The following is a 22724-nucleotide window of genomic DNA, read 5'->3' as shown; positions in this document are numbered from 1 at the left end:
TTGACTAAAAATTCACAATATGTGGGTGTTGCCATTAGTTGAATCCCTATTCATTGGTCGATCTCCCTCTTCTAGATTGAGCTCTTTTACAAGTAACTTGGACAGCTCGCATGTCCCTTGACTAGTGGTGTGAGAAATCGCCTAATGTGCTACAATAGGGGGGGTTCCCAAAAAGAATGAATAAAGAAGATATCTTTAAAATGCTGGCAAATCATAAATGCCTTTTCTAGAATACCTTGCAACTTCCAATTTAGGCAATTAACCTTGCTCAAACCTTGAATGACACACCTTTAATGAGTAACTTCTTATGCCTCATTGACCCGGCTAGAGAAAGATCAACCTTTGCAACTTTCCACACTGTAGCATTATTAGTTTTGGAACCAAGAAAGAAGGATCCACCTTTAACAAAGACACCCATTGAATCTCTAAGCACCACATTAGGCCTTGTTGAACCTAGCCTTCCTCTTGAAGCTTCGACAAAATTTGGCTTCCCTAAGGTGGGGGAGTTCATCAAATCGCATCACGAACACTATGCTTAACCATTATCCCATGAACATTGGTAGTGGAGAGGAGAAAGAGAAGTTTCAACCTTGAATGACAATAGATTCTTTAGTAGTTAAGAAAATGGCCACTTTTGCTATCAAAGGTCTCACAAATTCCACAATCATTTCTTCAATTTGCATCTATCACCTTTGCCAAGGCAATGGGACTTCCTCAAAAATTCATTTATGTAATGTCCCCTTTTATAAATGCCTTAATTTTTGCCCTAAAATCATAATTTCAATTGAAATAAGAAATGCAAAATCTAACATAAATCTTGGTTAAGGTCCTGAAAACATGCTAGGTAATCACTGAAACATAATCCATAAAATAGATCTTTCCTGCTAGTGTTAGGAACATTATCTTAATCATATGAGGTGGCCTCATGCGGCCTTTTGCCATCTCATATGAGGTGGTGTACCTAGTGAGGCATCCTACAGCCGTTCCCCATCGTCATACTGCCCTTATTCGCCTTCCTATGTTGGGACTCCTTAACCCAATAATCAACTATGGTGGAAGCTTGTGGGGAAACTACAATAGGGTGTCCGGAGCATCCTTCCCTTCTAAGCCCAAGGGCAGGGCACCTCTTACACCTCCTTGGTCTCATGGGACTATTATTCTTCCACCATGAGGTCGTGTGCTTAGAAGAGGACCTCATAACTGTTTCCCCTCATAACAATCTCCTTGCTATGGGTAACAACTAGTTATCGGTAGTGATAAATCATAAATATTTTAATGGTGATAATTAGTCACACAAATAATACATTTTATCATTAATATAATAATTGCAAAAATGATATAAGAGCATCGTTGAATTGATTAAGTATTAATGATATTAATGAAGGGATATTACAATGTTACAGCCTATATTAATATGCAAAGATTCTGCAAGGACATTATCAGGTTTCATACAATATTAGGCACATGTCCATGCATACCACAAATGGGTAACAATGCCACTGCCTGCAATATTAAGGATTTCTGGTCTAATTCAGATGCCTGATCGGAGATATATTAAGAGATAATCTGCCCCTGTTTTTACAGATGCTTGTTTTAATTCTTTTCCCTTGATGCCTTTCCCCTATTGGGTCTTCTCTATTTTATACCTTTATGTCTCTTTGAGGAGAGACAACTCTTTGGAAGTGGCTGTCCCTTCAGAATAGGCATAACCCCTTTCTTAACCGTGTCTCTTCAAATGACATCTCTTCATCAATGTTACCCCAATCATATCTTAATCTGCTTAGTTTGTTAGTGGTTGCTTTGCGACTATGTTTAGGATAACTTAATCGCTGAGTTTACTAATTGTTGCTGTTGTTAAACCTTGATCTCTGCCTTCTAGAAATTTGCGATGTCTTGTAAATAAGACAAATTTATGGTGTAATTAGCTTCTATATTAAGACAAGAACTTATATATTAAGATGAGGATTAGAAGCATGACACACACCTATGACCTTAAATGCAATGTTCTTTCCTAAATAAATTCATATCTCTTCCGGTTCACTCTTGTTATTCTCATACTCTAGATCAACCAAATGAACCAAACATGGAGCATACACATAAAGACACGAAGCATACACATGAATATATGGAGACACGAAGTATACACGCAAATACAAGTATTGTTAGATCCCTTCTCATTGACTAGAATGCATCCATTGATTTATCTTTACCCTGTAGGCTGGCAAAGATCAATGCTCTGATACCAATTGTAATGCCCCCTTTTATAAATGCCCTAGTTTTTGCCCTAATATTATAATTTCAATTGAAATAAGAAATGCAATGTAGTTATCAACATAAATCTTGGTTTAGGTCCTGAAAACATGTTAGGTAATCACTGAAACATAATCCATAAAATAGATCTTTCCTATGAGGGTTAGGAACATAAAGGGTTAGGATAAGGAGACATTATAGGGTGCCCAAAGCAATCCTCTACCCTAGGCCCAAGAGCGGATATACCATCCCTCTTGGTTTCATGTGGCCTTTTGCCATCTTGTTGTGACCTTTTCACACATCGCCCCATTGCTAACGGGGACCCCCTCTTTTCCGGCTTTTTGCGTTGTTAGGTTAGGGTTTTGGCTGCTTAGTGGGCAATTTTGCGTTTCCCGTCCCCGAGTCTCGGAGTTTTGATCATGCCTAGTGCCGTCTAGGGTTTTTGAAGTTATAGGATCAAGTTGCAAAAGTCGATATTTTAATGATCCTAAGTGTTGTCTAAGTGTAGACCTATTTGAGCGTTAACGTGTTTTTAAACACACGCATTAGTGATTTTGAAGTGCCAAGATATTCACAGATCTATTGGAGTTGTTTTCTCGCTCCTAAGGTATTGTTTAAGTTGGTTTTGCACTTTATTCCAATATTTCCCTAGGCATTTCGCTCATATTTTTGGAAAATTAGCCTAAGTCCAATCAAATTTAAAGTTTCTAAGTGATTTTGAGTGGTTAAAATGATAAAATCCTAAGGGAAATTCATATTCCAAGGGTTAAAGGGTCAAATTCCATGCTAGAGGTGCTTTTCCCTTCACATTCCAGACTACCCAACCCATTCCCCCACTCAAAATCCATACTACACATGGGTTTCCCTTGAAATCCATACTGGCTACTATTTTCCCTCACTGTTTATCCATACTTGGGTTAGATTTCCCCTGGAAGTGCTAAAATTTGGCAAAGTGTCAGGATTTATCCAGACTGCCATCAATTTTCCACTAGGAGTGCGGACTGCAGTGCGGGTTGAAGTGCGAAGATGATTCCATGCCTGGGTCGATTTTCCAACAGGATTTTTGTGACAACCAAGTGAGGATTTTTGTTCGGATTTTTATCCAGACAGAGGTCGAATTTCCCCTAAGAGCATTTGTAAGGATTTTTGTCCGGATTTTCATCAAGACAGGGATCGATTTTCCACTGGGAATATTTTTGAAGAGTTTTGAGTCTGGATTTTCATCCAGATTGAGGTTGAAATTCCACCAGGGAGGTTTTTTCCAAGCTAAGTGAGTTTTTGAGTGTAGATTTATATCCAGACCTATATCGAATTTCCCTTGGGGGTGATTTTTGCAAACTAGAGTGGATTTTTGTCCAAACTCATATCGATTTTCCCCTGGGAGGTTTTTTGTGTGCATTTTGATGAAGTTATGCATGGATTTTTGTCCAAGCATGGGTCGAATTTCCCTTATGGGGTAAATTTTGACATTTTAATGATTTTTGAAGGGGGATTTTTCAATCCCAACCTATATTGATTTTCCCTTGGAGGCTTATTTTGGATTTAATTTGCAATATTTTAATAAGTAAGCCCCATTTTTAACTGCTTTTAAATAATTATTAATGATTATTTAAAATTTAAAAGCAAAATTTGAAGCAAGTTAGGTTTTCACCAAACAAGTATTTATACAAGTGTTTTATCCCACATTGCTTGTGTGGTGAAAATGAGAGAGGTGAAAGCAAGTATATGAGAGGAGACTTAGCATTATTTTATTATTAAATCTGCCAGGTGTCTCCATGAAAGCGATTTTTCTTTAAGTTAGGCGAATTTTTTAGCAAGGCGTTTTTGTGAAGTGTGGGATTGAGGATTTATTTTCCTCCATTTTTTCCAGCTTGCTAATCTATTCCTCTTGGCTGCCATTAAAGACCAGTTTCAAAATTTCGATTTTGCTAAGTTTGGCGATTTTTTCAAACTTTAGCATTTTTTGGTGAAAATTGGCAATTTCATGATTGGAGACTTGGGCGATTTTTCCTCCACCATTTTTGCTTGCTGTTTAGGCCTTCATTGCTGCCATTAACAACATTTTTCAGAATTCTGAAAATTTCGATTTTTGCTAAGGAAGGCGATTTTTTGTGTTTGGGGTATCCAACCCCAACTTGGGCGATTTTTCAGATTGCCGTCATCCTTGCTACTGCAGATCAAGGCTGCCATTGACATCAATCTTCAGATTTCAGTTTGGCGCCATAGTTTGGAAAATTCGATTTTGCTAAGGAGGTGATCTGGTGCCACATTTTGATGATTTTCGTGCATGCTTGTTGGCTGCCATCATTTCCAGCCTGCTGATTCGCTTCAGATCTGAGGTTTGCTTCAGATTTTGACCTCCATTAATGGCTGCCATTAATTTTTAGACTTAAGTTTTTATTGTCCAGCCAATTCCAACTTAAACATTTAGCATTTGGAGGTGTTTTATGGAGTTTTCTGTGCATTTTTTAGACCATCTTATTGTTGTTGCAGGTTTGAAACTCCATTGTTAGGCGGTTGTCCTCAGAAATTTTCATTTCCAGCCACCTAATCAATTTTGGCGAATTTGCGTGGGGTTGTTTCCTTAGCAATTTTTCATCATTTTTAGGGATTTAAACCACCTTGCAAGGTGCTGGTAAGTCTGAAGTATTCGATTTTCAGACTTGTCCGCAGAAAACTAAATTTTACCAGCCATACTTACATTCCAGAAAATGATTGTTTTGATCATTAGAACTGATTTTTTATCAATTTTATGCACATTTCTGAAGATTACAACATGTTTTAAAAGTCTGATTTGCAGGTTGTCTTCAGAATTTTGACCTCCATTGTTGACTGCGGAAGATGTCTTCAGACATTCATTGTGTGAAAACGCAATCTTTCACACCTTTCCTTAGTCATCATCAATCCGGTATACTCCTTTGCATTTTAGCTTGCATATTTTCTAAGCGTAAGGAGGTATAAATGAATTTTATGGAAGACTTCCATGCCTTAGTTTTGTCACACTTTGAACTCAATTGCTAGAATTTACCAAGTGTATGGATTATTTTCCTGACTCCATGCTCTGAATTAGCTAAATCTTTAGAAAGTCAGGAATTTTATTACGAATATTTTCCTATGTCTAACTCGAGCTTCGTACAGGTGCGATGTCAAAGTCAGGATACAAGGAAAGGAAAGAACCGCTAAAGACGCTGGAGATTGGATTTTATCAAGAGTTTAAGATTTCATCCAGATGGAAGGAGATTGCTGATACAAACATGCATTTCCTGGACTTCGACCAGATGCAGCGTTGGATGTTCTGAGTCAGAGATCAGGTTCCTTCCCTAGCATATGCGAATATTATGAAGAGTGGCATTTTCCATGCCGCTAGATTTCCACAGTCCATACAGTGCAGTGAGCTTATCCTGGAATGTGCACGATGTTACGATCCGCTCACAAGAATGATCAAGAGTCCTAAGGGCGTTGTCATCGCCTACCTTGCTGAGGATGCCATTGTTGAGGTGTTCAGAATTCCACGCGAAACAAACATGAAGAATGTGACCAAGGAGGATTATGCAGAAAGATACATGAAGAAGATGGGTGTATGCAAGAATTTAATTAACAAAGAGTGGATGATTGAGCCTAGGTCTCATCATTCCAAGGCTCCCAAGACACTTATGTGCATAGATTTTAAGGAGGAATATAGTGATTTGATATTCCTACTCAACAGAGTGATGGGGATGCCGCAGGGAGCAATATTTGATGGATGAATGTTCTACCTCATCCAGGATTGTCTTAGAGGAACACTAGTGAATTGGTCCGAGATTATAATGACAATCTGGATTTTCAGCTGAGGAATGTAGAGCGGTCCAAGTCATTCGCCATGACTTACTACCTGGTGTACCTGCTTGCATGATTTGTTTCATACAGAGGATTAATATGCAAAGGTGAAGTCGGGAATGGGCAAGGACAATTTAAGAGTTATGAATGCTACCCCCAGCTAAGCATACATAGAATTGAAGACTATAAGAGAGTGAATGATGCATTCACTATGTACATCACACGGATGCTGCAAGGCGGAATCCACAGAAGATTGTCCAAGGAGGCAACAGAGTTAATAGAAAAATATGGATCGTGGTATATATAGTTTCCCACTTTCACATACCTCAGGATTCATGGGTTTCAATTTGAACCCTACAGACTTCCTAGGTATCCAACCGACATAATGATATTGTTGGAAGTGGTGAGACAGCTTCTGGAGTTCGATGTTATCCAGAGAGAGAAGCACAGGACAGGAATGACATTCCCTATTTCAGTTGGGAAGACGTCAGAGGTTTGCCAGTCCGCCATAGCCGCCAGCACTGCGAGTGAGGAGCTTGCATTCTATCAATTTGCTACATATAAGAAGCAAGAAAGATTCGATCCAGACAAGAAGGTCGGAAGGATCAGAGGAGAGAAGTTCACTCATAAGATTGACATAGAAGATTATTGGGCTAAACTGATGGACGAGCAAGCAGTGAAGAGAAGAATGTGGTCCAGAATGTCAGTGGATTTCATGAGGAAGTGTGGACTTTTCCTCATTCCTGATTAGGTATTAGATGATAGAGATCATACACATCCACAGTATGAGAGTGAAATGAAGAAGGCAATCCTGTTGCCTAATTGGTAAGAGTCAAAAGAGATTGACCTGAATATATTGATGAGAGAGGTCCTGAATTTCTCCCACCTATGGGTGGATATACAAATGAATAAGTTAGTTGACATGGGTGTTCCCTTCACTTATGAAAAGATGAAACCGGAAGAGGCTACTTCCGAGGATGATCAGAGGACTGTCAGTGATGTCAGGATTCATGCAGACGAAGAGAGTCAAGCTCCCAAGAGAAGGAAGAACACGCCAGGAGAAGTTAAGGCCAGAGGGAAGAAGATTGAGGATGTGAAGAAGAAACAGAGGACTATCACTCCACTTATCATTCCTTCACCCCCTCCTAGTGTCTCATCAATCAAAGTGATTGAAGTAACAAAATAGAATAAGGAGACTCAACAGTGTTCCAACACAGTGATACTACCAGAGAATATTCAGGAATTCCATGCCATAGCGACATCTGCACCTCCTGATGAGAATAATAATCAGCCGGAATCCCCTACTGTCCTTTTGGAAGTTAGCTTGGGAAATGAGGTATATGATTGGACGAGGAGTAATCCTGATGACAATGAGGATGTTATCTCGGCATTGAAAGGACTTGATCAAGAAATATGTCTTGATGATGGTATGGAGATGGCCGCTATTCCTGAATGGCTGAGGAGAAGTATGGAGAAAAGTAAACAAATGATAGAGGTATAGCCTATTGATGATATTGATGACTACCTAGCTAGGAGTGCTAAGAAGAAGGAGCCCAAGAGAGCAGAGATTTTGTCGCACATAGCTAGAGATGAGACAGGAATGCGGATTGCTGTTCCTATTGCAGGTGTGACAACAGACATTGCTACTCCTATGGATTTCTAGATCACTTCAGTCGCCCTTGGTCGTACATCCACAGAGCAGGAATTCCAAGAGATTGGTGACAACCTCCAGGCAATCAATGCAAGGTTAGACAGAGCGGTTGCGGAGAATGAAAGGTACAGAGAAGAAAATATTAGACTCAGAGAGTATATTGCAGGGACAAGGTGTGGAGATCCCACCCTTATTCCCCCTATTGCAGTTGACCATGGAATACATTCACACTGCAAGGTAGCGAGAGGTACACACTCAGAGGTGGAAAAGTGGATTGAGAGCACAAGAAAGCAGGCAGATGATTTCCTTACTCAGTTTGTTCATGCATATGAAAGGACAACATGACTGATATTCAAAATCCAGTATTTTGAGGGAGTTTGGGAAGAATTCCGACCTATTCAAGACAAGACTATTTCATGCCTCCAAGCATTGAAGAAGATTCCTAGTTCCACCTTGGTCAGCGAGAACATTGTGCACAGTGGAGACAGATATGATTTCCATGGCTGGTATTGCTCACTAGCCGTGAAGAAATCAACTTATGAGAACGCCCAGTCGAGTTGTATGGAGATGGAAGGATTAATTCAAGACATTCAGATGAAGATCCTTGCCTCGATTGAGGAATTATTGGGTGTTGATGTTAGTGATGCTAGTGGTTTACACTTAGCTGAATTAAGAGACAAGATGAAATTTATGTATTTTTGTCAGTTGGACTCTTTGAAGAAGAGTCAGATAGATGACTTGGTCTCTTTGTTGATTCATGTTCATAGTTCGCAGAAGCTCATGCCAGAATGGGAGAACACTTTGAATGCTTGCTTGGATTCATTGGACGTGATTGATTTATAGCAGGATACCTTGCCTAGCATTTCCATGGAGGAGTTAGATTCAATATTGGCTAGATTCTTGGAGTATGCTAGGAGAGAGAGAGATGGAGGGAGGAATCTTCTAGAAGATTCCCTATATGATGACTAAGTATCTTTTCATTGGGCCATATGTTGGTGGCGCCATTTTTGATGTAACCCTAATTAGGGCAATTCTAGGGTTTTGTTGGCATGATCTTGGCCGTTGATCTTAGATCAATCTGGGCCATCCATTTTTGTAAGAGACTCTATATATGCCCCCTTGTCTTTCATTTTTAAGAGAGTTTTTGTAGAATTGTTGGTATATGCTACAGCTATTTGAATCCTAATCATTGTTCAATTGTTGGTGATTTTGCTCTTCAAGTGTTGTATTTGCATTCATGGTTCTCAATTCCTCCAAGTTAGATTAGAATTTAGATTAGAATTTATTTTCATGTATGTTAGATTGAGTGGAAGATTTGTTGGATTTATTTGTGTGGAATCCTTAATCCATACCACTAGCCTCTTGCCGCTGGTAAGTGCGCCTTGTGTGGTCAACTGGAATTTAAGTAAGCATAACTTCAACTATTACTCGTCCGTTGACAAGCATCAACTTGGATGGTGTCTACGTTTGATGGTGATAGCCTAAAAATCTTTAAGTATACCTTAGACAATTGCACTAAGCTTGTGTCAATACCTGATTGTGAGACCTTGCCTAGTTTGATTCCACAAAATCCATTCATCATTTCCTACATTCCTAGGATTAGAATAGATTTCCTGAACCCTATTCTTTTTCCCCCTTTTTTAGTAAGAAGTAAATCTAGAGCCACATTGATAATTCTTAAGTTGTCAGCACACCTATTCCGCATCATTCATGATAATCCAAACATTTGCATAAGTCCCCAAGTGAAACACAACAATTCACATCAACCACTGAACTTACCCACTCGTCAAGACCTGACATGTAGAAACCTTGGAATCATTTTAGTTGATCTCATTCTTAGCATCTGAGGTGATTTTGTTTAAGAGAGGGTAAATTATTTTGGTAATTTATTCTGTATTGTTATGTGCATAAAAAACACATCAACACATCTCATATGAGATGATGTACTTAGTGAGGTGTCCTACAGCCGTTCCCCCTCATTATACCACCCTTATTTACCTGCCTATGATTTGGACTCCTTAACCCAATAATCAACCATGGTGGAAGCTTGTGGGGAAACTACAATATGGTGTCTGGAGCATCCTTCCCTTCTAAGACCAAGGGCAGGGCACCTCTTGCACCCCCTTGGCCTCATGGGATCATCAGTCTTCCGCCATTAGGTGGTGTGCTTAGAAGAGGACCTCATAACTGTTTTCCCTCCGTGTATTCCCTTTTCTAACCTCCTCATGGTTGATTGCAGCAAACTGACAAATAGATTGGAAATCTAGACACTCCACATTACTGCCTATATAAATATATTAGAGACCAAATTCATCATTAAACATAGTCATACACGTTACAGTCTATATTAATATGTTGAGATTCTGCATTAGGACATTATCGGGCTTCATACAATATTAAGCACATTTCCATGCATACCACAAATGTGTAACAATGCCACTGCCTGCAATATTAAGGATTTCTGGTCTGATATAGATGCCTGATTGCAGATATATTAAGAGATAATCCGCTCCTGTTCATACAGATGCTTGTTTTTATTCTTTTCGCTTGATGGCCTTCCCCTATTGGATCTTCTCTATTTTATACCTTTATGTCTCTTTGAGGAGAGACAACCCTTTGGAAGTGGCTGTCCCTTCAGAATAGGCATAACCTCTTTCTTAACCGTGTCTCTTCAAATGACATCTCTTCATCAACATTACCCCAATCATCTCTTGGTCTGTTTAGTTTGTTCGTGGCTGCTTGTGCTACTATGTTTAGGATAAGTTAATTGCTGAGTTTACTAATCGTTGCTGTTGTTAACCTTTAATTGCTGCCTTCTAGAAATTTGTGATGTCTTATAAATAAGACGAATTTCTGTTGGTTATTATTATTTCTTAGGCAGGGGCATGGCAATCTATTGCATCCCCAACCAAATCCACCAAAGTATATAGAGAAGGGCCACTTTCCAAAGTGCATGCAGCTGTGGTGTCAGCAAGATGGCAGAGAATACCCATGGCTTAGCTAGCTTGGGCACAGTTTAAACCAAATGGATTGAGAAAACAAACCCTGAAGAAGCAAATGATCCATTAACTCACTTGCAACTAGAAAGAACACATTGGAAAGGACCATTAAAACCTCTTTCATTAGGTTGTCATAAGTGAGTATTTTGTTCGAAGTTGCATGCTTGATAAAGGCATTGCACTTTGAAAGTGTAAGGGGACACCACATCATATCAACTAGCCAATATGATATCAAGGGAAAGTGTTTGTTCCTTAACAAATTGTAGCCAAATTTAACACTATTTTTTGGAAGGATGTAATGTCCCCTCTTTCCTAGATGATCACTCAAATGGTGAGATTTGCCTATTATCCATATCCATAGGCAAATGCAGTGGATAAGAGATGTTATTCTTGGCATGGGAGGACTTTACACGCTAGAGATTGGCTTTTGGATGCTTATTTAATGAGCAAATAATGTTATTTTATGGCTAAGTCACTTTTTGCTAAAAATTGAAAATCTCTTTTGCTAAAAATAGCAAAATATCATTAAAGTGACTATTTATGGCAAGTTATGAAAAATCATAAGGTAACTTTATAATTTTAAGTTATAAAGTTAAAAGAAGATAATAAGTTCAATTATAAAGTAACTTTATAATGTTCAATTATAAAGTTAAATAAATTTACTTTATTACCTCAAATTGGATGCCACCTAGGGATGGGCACCATAATTGGACTTGAAAGCCAAATTAAAAGTGGCTAATTAGGGCGTTGGAGTCCTAAGTAAGAAAGGGGTTTTATAAAAGAGGCTCTTATTTGCTTATTATGATGATTATTTTTCATAATTCTTTCTTAGTGCAGCTTTGCTAGGTATTTTCCAGAGGACGAAAACCCATGGAGAATTGTGAATTGAACGAAAACCCAGTTCACCATTGAGGGATACTACACAGGGTTTTCATTGTGCTTCAATTGGATGAATTTCTAGCAGCTTTTTACAAGTTTTCCTTTCAGCAATAAGCATCAAGGGTTTGGTGCATTAGATCAGGCAAATTCAACCATAAATTAAGCCTCTAGGAGTTCGATTGGTTACTGTTTGGCAGAATTCTTTGCAAGTACTTCAAGGGAAATTGATTGCAGCAGCTATCAGGGATATTAGGCACAGATCTGGAGGGTTTGGAGGCCTCTTATCTCAGCCATACCTTTCCTAGAGCTAGCCGTACCATTTTGTAGCCAATTTATTGCTCTATCAGGCTGTACCACTCAGGAAGGGATTGGGAAATTGTGCAGACCTCTTGATCAGCATTTACCAGCAGTGACTTTGTGATTCTACCAGACATTAGGTGTCAATTGTGATTCAGATTGGTTGTTCATTGAGGAAATTAAGTCAAATTCAAGAATCTTGCCTGGAGGTCAGGCATGGGAATTAGCATTTCTATTTTTTATCACAACATTTGTTTTTAGTAATTATTGTAGCTTCAAATAAAGTCAGTTTGTAAGAGACCCTTAGTTGTGTAGGCATGAATTTGCTGTCTAAACCTTGTAGGAATTTTGTCAAACACTTTTTATGCAACCTCTATGTGCGCTGGTCTGAAGTTTTCAGTCTGATTTGCTTGCTTAAATGGACATTGAATACAATTTGAATGCTTGCAATTAACACTACAATGTCTAAGCAATGAGCTGTATGCAAAAATACCTTTCCTTTGACTTTCCGAATGCATATAAAGGAATTTTACAAGTAAAATGCACACCTACAGCCAATGGTCATTTTGTCGAACAATTGGCATGCATACTAAGAACACTCTAATGATCAGAGTACTGATATGAAATTCGGCTGCAATAGAATTATAAATTTATTGGTCCTTTTAGAATAATTTGCACATTACAATCATACCTGGTAATAGAGACAACAATGGCTGCTGGAGTCCAAAAAGCATCCAAAAATAGTTCGAACCAGCAAGTTTGATGAAGATTTGACTGAAATAATGGCATGGCAGGCTTCTCCACAGTGAGGCGCCCTTCCTAGAATATTCTGGAATTTTTTGAATGCTTTCTTGACAAGATTCACCCAATATATGCTGGCCGCCTTGGCTGCTGTTACGGCTGCTATTAAAACGCAAGCTATCCCTCTCAAATAAGTGTGCAAACAATTAAATAAACCCCCTGAGAATAATCTGCACTTGTCCTTGAATTCCTTTGGATGAATTATGCACTGAAACCCTCAAAATAGTCTCCTCAATATGCCCAATTGAAACCTCTGGATGAAGCTTCCCCTTTAGCCAAACTCACTGGGTATTCCACCAATTCATGAGGCTGTAACACTGAAGATTGTTCGTTCTCCAATGCCCTGTCTTGCTGAAACTCAGAAACCCTTGTCTCTATGCTCTCCAAAAATGAATTTATCAAATGCCAATAGAATTCCAAGTTCGAACTCCAATGCCAATTAAATACTCCTTCCAGAAAGTTCGATTTTCTTCATAGAGCACATCAAATACTCTTAAAAAATATTCTATCTTCACTTAATTAAATAATCTGCCCCAACTTAGGAAAATGTGCTTATGAATTAATTATATAATTTGGCCCCCTCTTTATGACGATTAGATCCTCAACTTAAGTGAAGTTATAAAGTTAATTTATAAACTTTTATTAATCCATTGAATGATTTATTATTAATTTGGCCACAAAAATATTAATAACTCCCTAACTACTCAACATTTTTATATGCCATCTGAAACAGGAGTCTCTCCTATTATTTCCCCATGTGACCAAATACACTTTTTAAAAATAGAAAGGGTCCTTCTCTATTTCTTCTGACGTACTATAAATAGTATGGCAAATGTATAGCAAATGAAGTCCAAATGATGCCAAACGAAGACCAAACCGAAGCATACTGAACACTGGAGATGATACAAACTTCAGGAGACCCTCTAACCATCCTCATTAGCCTACGAGGGTCAGAAATGATAGGCTAATCATCCAAAAATGCATGTCTGCTAAAAAGGGGACATTACACAGTTGGAGCCACTATTTCCAGTTGGATGCTCTTATGTTGTGATCTCCATTGAATTCATCAATAAAAATCCTTCTCTGGTTGAGTGCTGGACTCCGAGTATGGAAATCTTTGTTCTTGGTGATTCAATTCCTGTAATTCTGAATAATTGTATTTGCTGTTCTTAAAATCAGAACTCAGAAATTTATATCAGTCAATTATATTTTTACCAGTTGGATTCAAAGGTACTGTTTATTGGCATATGTTTCATGATAAAACCTTGTTCAATCATTGGCATCAAAAACTCAAATAAAAACACTTGAAAACCATCCCAAAACCTCAATCAGCAGTCATCATAAAATAAAAAAAAATTGGATCAGATTTGGGTGGGGATCTTTCAAACGATCATCAATCCAATGAATAGGATCAAAGGCTATTTAATTGAGGAATACAAATATTTCTTATCAGTGACATAAGCCAATTTTTTTGGTCTTGTGAAAATGGAAGGGAGATTTAGTCTTTGCATCTCTCAACTTGTCTACCATCTCAGTAGACCAAATCCCAATAATTGTGGCTCTGGAATCCCACAAATTAACTTGGCAATCTTGTGCTTTAGAAAGGCCACGTGTATTGCATAAAGGAGGATTGCCTGAATCCGACCAAAAATCCACCGAGGAACCATATCCCAAATCCCACAGTAATTTATCAATAACTACATCTTAAGACTTAGCCATACAATTCCAAATTGACGAGCCACTAGGAATAACATTCTTTATGAAGAAGGTGAGAGAATTTTGTTTCCCTAAATACTTGAAATGCAATTAGAAACACCAAAATTGATCTAGTTTTGAAAGGGTGGAATAGGGCTACCCCTTCTGTAGTGGGGGTTCTCTACTCTATAATGGGGAGGTTGACTAAAGGGCCTTTAGTTGTAGCCTCATATCATAAATAGTGGGAGAATGAGGTCTTCACACCATGACTTCTAGTGAGGTCCTTGCTAGTGGGCTTAAAATGCACTATCCACCCTATCTATAGCAGGGGAAACCAATTGAGCTCGTAATTCCTTATTTTGAGTCCTCAGCTCCCCCACAGTGCCAATGCCTAGCTTTTATTTTAGCAAATTTTCTCCCAACTTAAGAGATGATACGTTTTCTTCTCCCCTGTGCCTTGTGAAAGTTTTTTTCCAGAGGTTAGCCAATTTTGTAGAAACTGTTTTATGAATAAACAAGATTGGAAGAAGATAAATTGGATAGCACGAAGAACAACCTTAATTTCAAGAAGGTGCCCAACCTTAAGATAGAGTCTCTCCATTATTTTTTGCCAATGATGGGAACTAGAATTACTAGTAAAAAGCAGAGTACCCAAATATTTATTTGGGACAAAAGTTGACTGAAACCCTAGAATGTCACAAATCTTAATCTGAATCTACGGATCAACATTGAAGATTTTTTTTTTTCCTAATTAACTTGCTACCCTGAAATCGATTTGTAACATTCCAAAATTGAATTAACAACTTGGGTTTCCATTGCTCTAGCCTTTCTGAACAAAGTAGTACCATTAATGAATTGAAGGTGCAAAATGGAGTAGCATTTAGGAGAACCATACATGAAGTGAGCCTTTAAGAATCTCCCTAAAGATTCAGCCAGAATGATAAACAAATCAGGAGAGAAACAATCATCTTGGCGAATATCAGGAGAATGCTTAAAAAGCCTAGTAGGGGAACCATTCGCTGAATTGAAAACCCAGACACAATCTAGAACCTAGACAATCCATTTATAGGAAAACCTGAAAGCTTTCAAAACCACTGAAAGAAAGGACCAACACACCCTATCATAGGCTTTTGCAATGTCCAACTTGACAACCATTCTTTTAGACTGAGAATTTTTGACAAAATGCAAGATTTTGTGAGTGATAATAATACTATCCAAAATCTGTCTCCCTTGAACAATACCTCTCTTTCAACAATAACTTCAGATGATTTTATTGAAAATGTTGCACAGCAATTGGTATAAAGTCCAAAAAGAAGGGTGAGATTTTTTGATATCAATGGCACAAAAGTACCTTTGATCTTCTTAAGAACCTTACCATACAAGAAAGTCACTAACCACCGTTGTAACATCCTATCCTAGCTTCTAATGGAAGGTTTGAAAGAAAGTAGCTGGGAACCCATCTAGGCTAAGTGTTTGTCATCTTTGAGTACATCAACCACTTCTAGTATTTCCTCCATTGAGAAAGGAGTCAATTAAGCCAGATTATCGTTCTCACCAATTATATTGTGAGTACATTCTAATATTTTGGCTGCATTCTTCCCAGATATCATTTCCTTTTCATCAGCATTAAACTTTTTATCAGAAAGAGGATTTTTAGAGGCATTGAGAACATTGGAAATTCTATTTGCTTGGCGGCACATAGCTGTGACAACATGAAAGTGTTTTGATCGCTGTCACCTTGCATAGCCCACCGATCCCATAATTTTTGTTACCAAAATTATTCCTCCTTTAGGACTTCTTCTTGTCAGGCCAGCAACCTAACTTGCTCCTCCAAAGCAGTGTCCATTAGTCCTATATCTTGAACCTTAAGTTTGACATCCACCAAATTCTGAGCAATCTTAACCTTTTTTTTGAAAAAATTACCAAGTATCTCCTTATTCCACGATAAACTGTTTTGCTATGTCATACAGTAATGTAACATATGATTGTAACGAATTACAGGAGAAAGACTGTTGAAACATCGATGTGATATATGAGACGGTAAATACAAGATGATGTTAATATTTAGATTTTTGATGCCTCTTATAAAAGTAGACATATCTTAAAGTCTCACAAACACTATATTATAGATAGGTATCTTTAGCCATCCTACTTTATGAATGCATAAATAATCAGATTTGTTTTTTGGATTTGAATGTAGGAATAACTTTTCCGTCTCAGTGTCATAAGAGAAATGTAAAGTGTTATGGACATTTTTGTTGAATATTAGCAATAGCTAGTTATAGGTTTTCCTTGAGTTCAGTTATTCACATATAGTGATAGACTTATGTATACTAACTTGTATGAAATATAATGAGAAAACGACTGCAATGGATGTGCACATTTTGCAGTACTGGCTAACTTGTAAAACTGTATTAGGAAAGATTGATTCTCAGTCCTATCTGAACCAATTAACTACTTGTTTTCTTCCATTAACTTGCTTGTAATGCTGCCCTTGAGATTCTAAGTTGATGACATTATATTGTATTATTTTCTTGCATTATTAAGATACCAGATTACTTGCAGTAATCTGAATTTGTACCTGTAAATGAATGCTAAATTCATCAATAAATATAACTCTAATGTAAATATCAAAGACTAGTTCATCCATTTTTTACGTTTACATGACTCAAAATCCAAAACTTTCATGTGCTTGGAGGTTGTTACTGCAATGATGCATTTTTGTAGAGATTAATGGAAGCTGCTGCAGAAATGCTTTTATATTTACATAGATAATTCCAGAAAACTCTACAAACCTTCATATGCATTCTAGAATTGGTCTTTACAAGGTTTACATTTTATTCCGTTTTAGCCACCCTTTTGTCTGTGCATCAACTAAAGTGCTTTTTACAGCCTTTTGACAACTTTCTGGAGCCATCACTTGAAGAATTGATATGGCAATTAAAAGAAGCTCAACAAGATATTGGGGAAGATTTGGTTGCACATTTAATACCTCATCTTAAAAAGTTGACTTCTCCTGATGACTTGGTCAATCTTTTTGCAGGTTTACGAGGTATGCTGTTTTCCAAATATTACAGTTACATTTTACTAAAATCTTATGTGCTTTTGATGTTCTAACCTCAAGACTTAATCTGTTTTCAGATTTGCTATCTCGTGCTGTGAACGAAGACAATGAAATAGTAAATTCGGAAGGGAATGATAAGAAATTGAACCCCCATAGTGTTTTGGGAAAGTTTCTACGCCGTTGTATACTTTCATTCAATCTGCTATCTTTTGAGGTAAAATGTTATTTCAAGCATGCTATGGTTGGTCAAAATATATTAGTGAAGGTAAAATATTTTGCTTGCCCAAATAATCTGAATATATTTGTAGAAGCACTACAGGATCAACTGAAAATATGAACAACCACCTTGTGAAAATTGGGTTATGACAAGCATATTCCACCATGCACCCATGACTTATTTATTTATTTATTTTTTTCAGTAATATTTAATAATAAATAATTGAAATTGTTAAAGGGGTTGAGCTTGATTCTTTAAAATGTTGGGTTCTCATTGTGAACACTTAAGTTCAAATCCCCATAAGTGTTGAGTTTTGATCAGATTATAATAGGCAGGTAATTTTAAATTTTATTTATGGTTTGAACACAATTTGATATCAATAGAGTATATGTATATAACTACAGTCTGACATATACATATTTTCTCTGCTGATGTGAATGAATGATCTGTCAGTCAATGAATTCAATTTGCTAACATATAGATGTCAATCTGATTTGATATTATTCGGTCAGCCTGTGAATTCGACTGTCTTTAGTTATATTAGATCAGCTATTGAATCCCTGTGAACTGCTAATATATTCGATCTGCTATAGAGTATTGTCTATCACCAATTGAATATCCACGGTCAGCAATTCGACTTTCTGAATTTGTCTGATTCAATCCTACACAGGTTTTGTTTTCACGATGTATGTTTTGATTCGGTCTACTACGAAATAATCTGCACGATATATTGTTTCTCCTCTGAATGTTTACCACGATGTGCTGATCGTATTTCTCTTTGGTTAACTATAGTCGACAATGCAAGTTACTAACTTATTTGATATGCTTTTCTGCATTAATAATCAGTTTGTCGTCTACCTTCGTGTCATCATCGGTAAGCAAATGAAGGCGAGACTAGACATAAGTATACCCCAAAGGGAGTCGACCATCCTTGGAAGGATGCGACTATAGTTAGGAGTTGTACTCTTCCAATCGGGTGACGGGAATCATTAATTTGTTATAAAGTAAATAAAACTAATGATCAATCGGTTTAGCAACACATTGCTTAGTTTATTAATTTAAGCATACACATTCAGAAATTGGTTAGGGTGTAATTGTGATTAAATATAAATGATCAAATTATCAAATATGTAAGGCCGATAGGCCATTCACATATTTGGTTTCAGTCGGTCAGAAGGATTACCACTGATGCTACATCATTAACAATAGGGACATATAATGTGGAATTCTACGTTGTGACTCTGGCTCTTCCACAGTTGTAGACATGATTTCTAGTGTATTTGCTTGTAAAGAGCTTGTATTATTCTCTACGAAGTTCATCATGTAAGTGCTTGTATTGGTCTCATGTTGGTGCTAGTATGAGCAGAATATTTGTGAACAATATACATTATTAAAAAAATATTATTGAATTCTGAATTGAAATAAGGAATAAAAATCTGAAAGGAAACTTTAATTTATGAATTGTGACATTAAATTATTAAAGTTTCAGGAAAGTAAATGGTACTTAGTAACAATTCAATTCTTGACTCAACTGCACACACACACACACACACACACACCTATATATATACACACACACACATATATATACATACATGCACACATATATACACACACACACACATACACATACATATACACACACACACACACACACACATGTATACATTATAAATATACATATACATATTCATATTCATATACATATACATATTCATATACATATACATAAGAAAAGAATCTCTTGTCCTTCTTGTACAATGCCAAATGTTCAATAAGTTCATTCCATGTATCAGGATCAGGTCAGAACCTTTAAATCCATTGAAAGAATGCTAGGTTCACCTTGGAATTAGCCTTGAATGCTTCCTTATAAAGAAGTGAGGCTTAGATTATATCCCACAGCATTCAAGTGGCATTCTAGCTATCCATGCTTTTTCTTTTTGATTAAATAGTAAGGGTTCTATTTTGACCCTCTCCCTTGAAATATATTTGTCAATTACATATTCGTAGTTATATGTGCAAAATTCAAAACAATATTAAAACCACTATTCTAAATCAAACATAACCATAGATATAGCTTAAAGAAGATCCAAATCAAAACAATCTCATCTTCACTTATCGAGTGAGATATCTCCTTAATTGTACGTATCTGGTTTTGATGTGGCTGCTCAAAGAATCATACAAAATCTCTGCAGCATGTACTCGTCAAGCTTTGAAGATCATCGATCTTTTGATGAAGGATTGGGTTGAACTTATAGATATTTGGTTGAGCATGTGAATGGTGAAAATTTGTTTTTGAATAAACAATTGGGATCAATTGAGAAGAGTGGAGAATCTTTGTTGACTAAGAATAGTCAAGAGGGAGTTATGATGGATCTTTACTGGGCTTTAAAATGAGTGAGGGTAATTAGTTGTTTTTAGTTATTTATTTTGACCAATTTGCTGTCCATGTACTAAAAATGGGAGGGAATCATAGAGTTATGATGGAATATGAGTGGATGATTAAAATTTTCTTATTTGTGGAGAATAAGTGAAAATGAAATTATTTATTTTCGATTAAATGGATCAGCATTACCTAATTAACTAAATAATACAAATTATTTAATTAATTAGTGGTGTTAAACGAAAAGTGGAATTAGCTTGATAATGAGGAAATGTCAACATAGTGTTAGGATGTGAAGTTAGTAGTGTTGTGACGTTCACATCGCCCCATTGCAAATGGGGACCCCCACTTTTTCGCTCGCTAGCTTAGTGTTTTTGTTTTGTTTAGCTAGCTTGGCAATAGTTTCAAAGTTTATTGCCTAGAGGGGACAAGAGGGTTTGATTTTGATGATTGATTGAGGATTGACATTGCGAAAATAAGTCTTGTGTAGAGGTCAAAATTCAAGATTGCTTGCAATTTTGTTGGAATTGCAAGCATCAAAGCAAACAAAACTTGAAATTGTATTTCTTGCGAAAATTGCTTTATAATGTTGTCAAAATGCAAAAATTGTCAAAAGGGTGAAAGTGGTCAAGATTATATGATGTTTGAGGAAAGTTGCAAAAATGGTTAGTGCAAGGATGAATTGAGGCCCCTAAGTCAAGAGATATGACTGTTTAGGTGTCAACAAGGGTGAATTTCTGCCTTGTATAGGGTGATTTATGCATGAGTGATGAGAAATTCTGCCAAAGGTGAAATGAAGAATACAAGGGCAAGTGAAAATTTGTTTGTTTTATGCATGAACATCACTAAACTCCGCCCTTTTCAATGCATGACTTATGCTAAATCCCGCCCTTGAACCTTCAATGCATAAGGTTTGTCAAATTCCACCCTCCCTAAATACATGAGTTCCTCTAAAACCCGACCTTCAATCAATACATGAGCACTTGCAATTTCTGCCCTTCTCAATGCATGTATACTTCTAAACAACGACCTTTTCAATGCAAGAGCATAGCTAAAATCCAACCTTGGTTATCTATACATGAGCACTATCAATTTCTGCCCTAGGCCTTTTGTGCATGCACTAGGTGAATGTTTGCCAGCCATGCTTTGAGCAAAACATGTGATCCAACAAGGTTGGCCCTATAAGGGTAAAGCAAAATCAATAGCAATAAACTAGGTTGGCCTAGTTGGGGGAGGGCTAAAATCAAACATGTTAAATGCTATAAGGGTAAGAATAAAATCTCATTTTAGGTGCGAATTAGATCAAAATCAGACAGATATGTGAATCAGATATGAATGGTCGAGCAGATTAATGATTAAATGTAATGTGGTGAGTTTGTTTGAAAATTAGGCGCTCAAACTTACATATATACCTGTTCAAGAAAGACAAAAGAGCCTCAATGAAGAGGGCCGACCTTGAAAACAAAATTTTCCCTCCAAGAAAACAATTTCAAATGCAAGAAACTGTCATGGAAGATGGCCGACTCTGATATGAGTCCCTCAAAATGTGTGCACAAGACAATCTAATCCAAGCGCTCAAATGCATTAAGCTGGACGACCTTATGGCATTAAAATGATTTAAAGTTTCAAAGTTTTGAAATGGAAAAAGAATGCAAGCTGGCTGACTTGAGATTAGAAGTGAAATATAATGCAAAATATGTTTAATGTAAGGGGGGCGACTTCCTTTCAAGTTTGGAGAACCTCCTATAAGTAGAAGGTGAGAGGCAATCATTCTATTAATCATTTGAGTCCAAGTCAAATAAACTAAAGGAGCAGAGCAGACTTGATTAAGAGCAAAGGCGAATTCAAGGGCAGATAGATGCAAAACAAGATCTCATGCAAACTCCAAATTGTATTGCACAACATGATGGTAAATCCGCAAGTGATTACATGAAGAGGCTAAATCCCCAAAATCTTACATGGAGGTAGGGAAATTCTAATATATTACATGATAGTTTGCAAACCCCAATTTTGTGCAAGCAGGTATGGAACTCCGATTTTATGCATGGAGGTAGGGAAATCCCGATTTCTTACATGGCATGCCTATAATCCTGATTTCATGTATGATTGGCCTAAAATCACAAAATTCTTATGAAATGCCTTATATTTTCCAAGAATTCATTGAACTAAAGGGTTAAAATTTTCAAAACAAGTCAAATAAATGACCAAGTTTAATGTTCAAATAATCAATGTGTGAGACATCTTGAAACCCGATTTCTTACATAAAGATGCCGAATTTACTATTTTTTACATGAGCATATGAAATCCTTAATTTCTTACATGAAGAGGCTAAATCTTTGATTTCTTACATGAGGGTGTTACAGCTCCGAGTTTCTACATAGCAAGGTGAAAGTCGGAATCTATACATGTGAATGACAAAATCTCGATTTCTTACATATGCACACGGTGTTCCCAATTTTATACATAGGCATGGGGTACTTCCAAAATCATACATGATTCCTTAGAAATGTCGAAGTGCACAAAATGGTGAAGAAATAACAAGCCTGCTTAGGATTACAATATGAGGTGTTAACGACATGAAAGAGGGAGTAAAAGCTTTCTATGATTATCATGATCTTTCTTAAATTATCAATTTTCTTGCAATTTGATTAATTCAGGTTTGTTTATAATCA

General features: G+C 37.0%; 1 protein-coding gene across 2 annotated transcripts in view; it reads left to right on the top strand.

The window, feature by feature from the left end:
- LOC131027329 (anaphase-promoting complex subunit 5) overlaps positions 1-22724 on the top strand; it is a 213210-nt gene that overhangs the window by 1254 nt on the left and 189232 nt on the right. For both annotated transcript variants that reach the window (XM_057957347.2, XM_057957346.2), the window contains exons 2-3: positions 17281-17440; positions 17530-17666. In XM_057957347.2, the coding sequence (XP_057813330.2) occupies positions 17281-17440; positions 17530-17666 (297 nt within the window). The remainder of the gene's footprint in view (positions 1-17280; positions 17441-17529; positions 17667-22724) is intronic.

The sequence above is a fragment of the Cryptomeria japonica genome, chromosome 3 (genome assembly GCF_030272615.1).
Source record: "Cryptomeria japonica chromosome 3, Sugi_1.0, whole genome shotgun sequence".
Lineage (NCBI taxonomy): Eukaryota > Viridiplantae > Streptophyta > Pinopsida > Cupressales > Cupressaceae > Cryptomeria > Cryptomeria japonica.
Note: the sequence above shows the minus strand (reverse complement) of the source record. Positions and strands in the feature narration are given on the sequence as shown.